Source organism: Pelobates fuscus, chromosome 4 (genome assembly GCF_036172605.1).
Source record: "Pelobates fuscus isolate aPelFus1 chromosome 4, aPelFus1.pri, whole genome shotgun sequence".
In the NCBI taxonomy this organism is placed as follows: domain Eukaryota; kingdom Metazoa; phylum Chordata; class Amphibia; order Anura; family Pelobatidae; genus Pelobates; species Pelobates fuscus.
Window position 1 is genome coordinate 311,899,912 of NC_086320.1, and position 6,289 is coordinate 311,906,200.

The 6,289-nt window shown below is 35.9% G+C and overlaps 1 protein-coding gene across 1 annotated transcript in view; it reads right to left on the reverse strand.

The window, feature by feature from the left end:
- Positions 1-5,160, reverse strand: part of KCNH8 (potassium voltage-gated channel subfamily H member 8) — a 461,858-nt gene extending 456,698 nt beyond the window's left edge. The window contains exon 1 of the mRNA XM_063452300.1: positions 4,717-5,160. Coding sequence (XP_063308370.1) covers positions 4,717-4,792 — 76 coding nt within the window. The 5' untranslated portion in view covers positions 4,793-5,160. The remainder of the gene's footprint in view (positions 1-4,716) is intronic.
- Between the last annotated feature and the right edge of the window lie 1,129 nt (positions 5,161-6,289).

Genomic DNA, 6,289 nt, shown 5'->3' on the forward strand with positions numbered 1-6,289 from the left:
CTATGTGCCAGTACTTCAGTCTGCAGGGAGGGAGAACGTGATGGACTGATTGAGAGGAGTAGCATTTGAGAGAGTTCATGGCCTTTGGAGAACTAGCTGGATGGCTGTCACCAGTGTTGAGTGGTGGGGTGAGATTATTATTATTATTTATATAGCGCTTGCAAATTCTGCAGAACTTTACAGTGGGTGGATTAACAAACATGTAGTTGTAACTAGACACGATTGACACACAGAAGCAGAGAGGTTGAGGGCCCTTCTACAGTAGTTAACATGCTAGAGGGAGTGGGGTAAAGTGATACAAAAGGTAAGGGTAGCATTAGAGAAGTAATGACAGTTGCAGAAGAGGAATCTGTTGGTAACTATTAACAGTTTAATTGATATGCTTTTATGAAGAAGTGAGTTTTTCAGTAATTTTTGAAGGAGTGGAGGCTGGGTTGAGACTGGGTTGAGATAAGTGTTAACCCACCAGCATTGAGACAGCTCAAAGTCGACTGCTGACAGCTGCCCAGCCAGCATCAAGGAGGAGAATAAGTGAGGGACACTGCTCTGTGTGACTGACAGACAATCACCCTTCCCATCTATGATTCTCAATGCTGTAGTGGGGATATGGGAATAGACAGGGACACTCCAGTCATCAGCTGGAGCCACTCTGCACATTGTACAGCCTATAAGTGACTGAGAGGGACCACCCCAGCAACACTGAGAGTGTGTGAGACGTTACTCTACTCGTCCCAGTAGCTGAGGAAAGAAGTGTGGTGCAGGGTAGTTTCCAAGACAGTGACTAAAACACTGGGGCTGACGGTTTCTTAGCTCCACCACTGGTTCTTTATTAGATTACAGATGCCTGTTCTGCAGCTATTGAAAGGCCAGCTTTTTAGTTATGGGAATATATGTAGCAAATGTTTACATTTTTTGCAACACTTACTCATAGGCTTTAAAAATATATAAGCAATTTTAGACACACAGTTCCCCTTTAAGAGAGAGTAACTAAATTGCACTGACTCTACATCACATTCTGTAGCCAATAACACCAAATTTTATTTTTAGATTACAATCCTCACATTCTTAAGCAAAATAAAAATGCCAATTCTTTATAAAAGCCTATATTAGGATGTTGAAGGGAAATCGGAGCAATTACTAAATTGTACCATAACAGATCTTAACCTTTAAAATTTCATTTCATTTACAGATATTGTGCTTGTCAGAATATAACAGTTAGGATAGAATTAGAGGAAAGGCTTTTAATTTACTGGTCTAATGAATGGTAACAGCTTTAATGAATGGATGTCAGAGACTGTTTATTCATTGCTTACATAGTCATTAAACTCAAGCTAATTCTGTTTACAAATGTAATGAAAAAATGATAATCAACAAAGAACCCAAAATAGCATCAGTGTATTCAAATTTGTATTCCTGTATTTAAGTTACTGGATGTATGAAGATCCATGCCAAATCTACAAGGCCTTGAATACCACCTTGAAAACCTTTTTGACTGCCATGAGAGAAAGAAAACTAAAAGTGGGTTGTGCTTATTAAACACACACAATTCAGGCCAAATTAAGTTGGAAGAAATATCCACTTTACCCAAGTTGCCTAAAATTTGCCTAAATCTTTCATCCAACAACTCACTTTTAGTGAATGTGTCACTCATAACAAGCCTGCTATTCTAACCCAATGGTAGACAACCTTCGGCACTCCAGATGTTGTGGACTATATCTTACATAGTGCTTTTAAAGCCATAATGCTGACAATGCATCAGGGGAGATGTAGTGCACAACATCTGGAGTGCTAAAGGTTGTCTACCCCTCTTCTAGCTAAATGGGTATACATGGTTTCATATCAAGAATATCTTACAAGATACCCCTTGTCACATCACATACCGGTTTAACATTTATATTGGCGAACAAATTGGCTTAGGTCCATAAAACGTCCACAACTTGTTCAAAGCTAAGGGATACGTATGTGTTTACTGAAGAGGTCTTCTAACCTTTCTGCCCACCCAAAGATTACTAAATAAGTACTGTTGAGCTTGTTAATAATGCTGAAGTCAGCAACAATGGTCAAAATAGGTGAGCTGGAAAGATAGCAAAGTTGGCATCCTTGTTTTGATAATTTAGTCAATATGTCGATAATCCTTTATTTGTAAAACAGCAACATAGTCTGGTGTGTGGAGACTTTAACCCCTTAAGGACACATGACATGTGTGACATGTCATGATTCCCTTTCATCCCGAAGTTTGGCCCTTAAGGGGTTAAAAAAAATCTTTAAATAATGAAATATAACTATTGATCTCAAAACACTATAATAACCACCTTTTTATATAATTTCTTTAAAATATCAGAATTACAATCTTCTTGAATTGAATATTGTCACATTAAATATTGATATTACACTATAATTATATGTCACTGTTTGAACAACAACCTTAGACATTCTTCATTACAAGAAATATCACATATTTAAGTGGAAAAAAGTCAAATGTAAATTGAAGCATTTTTGTAGATGAAATCTGGAATCCTTGTCTGCACTGTTGGTCAGCACTATAATTAATTCTCCCTGGATTAGAGATTCAGTAGTGGATTAGTCTATCATTGATGACAGCATACTGCATCCATCCAATGTGATATGCTTAAATTAAAAAAGTGCATTATCTTCAGTCATCTGTGTATGATCTATTTAAAACAGCACTGACTAAAATGGGCACCCCAGATGTTTGTGGACCAAATTTTCCATGATGTTCAACCAGCCAAGGTAGACTAAGCATCATGGGATATGTAGTTTAGAAATATCTGCGGGGCAAATAAGCATCACTGATTTAACAAAAAGAATACTTCACATATATAAAACATTAGCACTTGGAAAAATCAACCAATATAATAACGTACATTTCTTTTTTAAGTAGTTTAGAAATTACACATTAAATTATCAACTTTATTAACATTTTAGATAAAAAAATTATAATATTTTTTTAAAATAATCATGTTTATAGACATATATCTGACTGTGTAGTATATAATAAGTGTTTATTTGAGTAATGATGACTATTCAATCATATAAAAAGTCTCAAATGGTTTTCTCCAGCAAATAAGTGCATTCTCAGGAAACAATATCTGAAATTCATGTAATGGATATTGGACTGTGGAATGTTCAAGGGAGAAGTTGACAAAGTACTGATTAAGATCCCATTGCACATTAGTACATTTAAAGATATATTGTTTGTTGTATGCTTTATTAAACATCAGTACTGGTCTCATCAAAGCATCTTTAAAAGCAGTGGTTCATGCAAAAATCAATTTCCTAATGAAAGCATGATTGGGTATTTATGTGCCTTCCTTCAAAACATTAGACTTGAGATTATCTTTATTAAATATGTTTTCCCTCCAATCTGCTTTACTGAAATCACTAAGCTCATTCCTAGAGAACTACGGATTTATTTACAGGAAACTAATGTACAGCCTCAAAAAAATAGGACATTATCAAAGCAGCTAGCTCTTTTATTAAGTAGAGTATCATACTGTCCCCAACTTACACCAACTATCATCTATTGATTTTTATTAATGTAAACCTCTCAAATAACCTTGATCACATACTAATGTGGAACCAGTTCGCCTATTGTTCAGTCAAACATGTCTATCAGTAGAGAAATTATTATTATTATTTTTTTTTTTTAAAAAGGCTTGTATTATAGCTTTTACTCCACAAATATTTTATACAAAGGCTAGATACAGCAGTAGGGGCATTTGATTAATTTAATAAATGGAAGTAAGCTTTACGGTTTATGAGCAAGAATGAGCAGTAACTAAATTGCACAAATAATCACATTGCACTAAATGCATTAACATACACTTTATCATCAGTCCTGCTATCATATTACATTAAATAATATTTCAAGAATTATAGTGTGAAGTCTTTATCAGAAAATGTTCCCATTTTGCAAGTTGCTTAGACCTAGACATTATTATGGTGTGAAATAAATATCAAAGTAAAAAAAAACTGTATGTTGCTGTGCTGTCAGCATCAAACACATTGGCTTGAACAATAATTAGGAGCAAAGTATGTTTCACACGCACATTCTCTTCAAGGTTAACTTGGCTGTGGATTTCACATCAAATAAAACTTCTGCGATCAAGCTAGCTTTCAAGAACAGGGTCTTACTGTGAGCAAATGTACCAATTCGTGTCCAGTAGCATCTGTTACATGATACAAGTTATCTATATATATTTTTTTTTTAAATAGAGGATAATAACTATACCCCTAATTATGATGCCCCCCCCCCCCCCCAAAAAAAAAAATATAAAACATTTGCTGTATTTTGTTAAATATTAAAATAGCTCATATTTTAATAGCTTAATGAGAGAACACACTCAGCAATTGCAATAGGTAAACTTAGGAGCTGTCCAAGGTGCTGAAATGAATTAAGCTGAACTCGACATTAATGTCTCAATAGACAAGCATTTATCTTCACATGCCTAGCATTTAGGGAGACAGGCAACAAAATAACGACTGTCTCTGTGATAAAGACAGGTATGACTGACTTTACAGAGGGGTAAAGTTACCAAACGATGCAGGAGCTAAACTGAAAAGGACAGTCTTACTAGCTACATCATTGCATTTTCAATCACACAATGCAGTTTGCAAGCTCAAACGTCCAAACAAAATAGAATCCAACAGAACATAGAAGTGGCTTTAATGAATGTTTCCAAAGATGTGACTTACGTGTTCCATCAAATCTAGTAGCTATGGTATCTAAGAAGGTGTTCTGAGGTGCCAGTAATCCTTTCATAACAGGCATTTTTCCAGCCCTGTGTATAATTCTCCATCAAAGTTTATAGACAAGGATGTTTTGGAAGAAAGTGCAGAGGGGGAGGGATGAAATGGGAAAAGAGGAGGTGGTGGTGGGTGAGGTGGCAGTGGTGAGGTTGGGGAGGGGGTTACCACTGGTGACTCTTCATTATCCCTGGGAGTGCCTTGTCCACCAGAATTTTTGCTTTATCCTGAATCATGCAGCACAGCTGTGTGACCTTCCCCAGCCAGTTCTCCAAACTGAAGAATGGATTAATGTAATCTCCACAAAATGCCTCTGGATCTGTATTCTCACCAAACCAAAGTTGCCAGGCAGAAGATCCCACAGTGAGGCAGAGACCTGTAAAACATAGCCAATGACCCCCCCTTCTCCCAGCACTGAGAGCTAGTGAAATAATCAGAGCTAGGGAACGTTCTATCACGATTCCAAGCCTTTAGCAAACCCTCTACTGGTCGTTCACTCTTATACAGAGGGGTTTGAATGGTGCCATAATATTTCTCAGATTCCTAACCTTCCAGAGAGCTAAAATTAGATGCATGCAAAGAACGAAATAAAGAGACATTCCTGCAAAGCCCCTGCTACACAAAAAGCTGAATCTGACAAAGGAAGGAATTCTGGCCAGGAATGCATCTGGGACTTGTGATAGCAAAATATATAGACAGTTTCTATTTAATTCAGCCATTTGTCGTTTGGAAAGACGCTCTTGACAAGCTTTTCTGTAAGCCCTAGACAAAGCTTAACTCCTTCACTGCTGAATCTTTTTTTCACTTATGTGCAAGGCTGGTTTCATTACTTTCTTTTTCTTTCTCTCTACAATAAAATATCGTTTTGATTATTTTTTTTTTCTCTCTCTGAAGTAGCCTAATGCTTTTTGACCATAAATTATATTTTGGTGGTTAACCCTTTACAAGCTGGAGCTGTGACAATCAGAATGCAATTCAGTTTGCTTTGATAGATATTTGTTGGTCAATATGTTGTTTAAAGAATCCCACCAAGAAAGCTATTTAAAGTGGTTTAATGATTTATATAAGATCACCTTTTCAAAACATTTATTCATAGCTTCATAGAAGCATTCATTTGCAGTTTGCTGAATTCCATTCACAAAAAAAAGAACACACAGTTTATAATGTAGGCTAAATGCCTGCTTTGGAAATCAGATAGTAAATAACAATAGATGATGTTTATAGCATTATGTTTAGATGTATTTTGCATACCTGTCATAATCCTGAGAAAATAATAGCCCATGTATACAGGATGTCATAATAATAGTAGGATGTAAGGCATGTTATAAACACGTAACTGAAGCAAGTACAATGTTACATTTTGGTTGAATATTAAAAAAAATATATATCACCAATATTATACCTACATTCATGTTGGAATAGCTGGAATTTAACAGAAATGCCCATTGTCATTTAAAATAGTGGAATGGCTAGGATTGGCTGACAAGTATCAGCTACTTCCTAGTGTGGGCAGAGCTTGCTG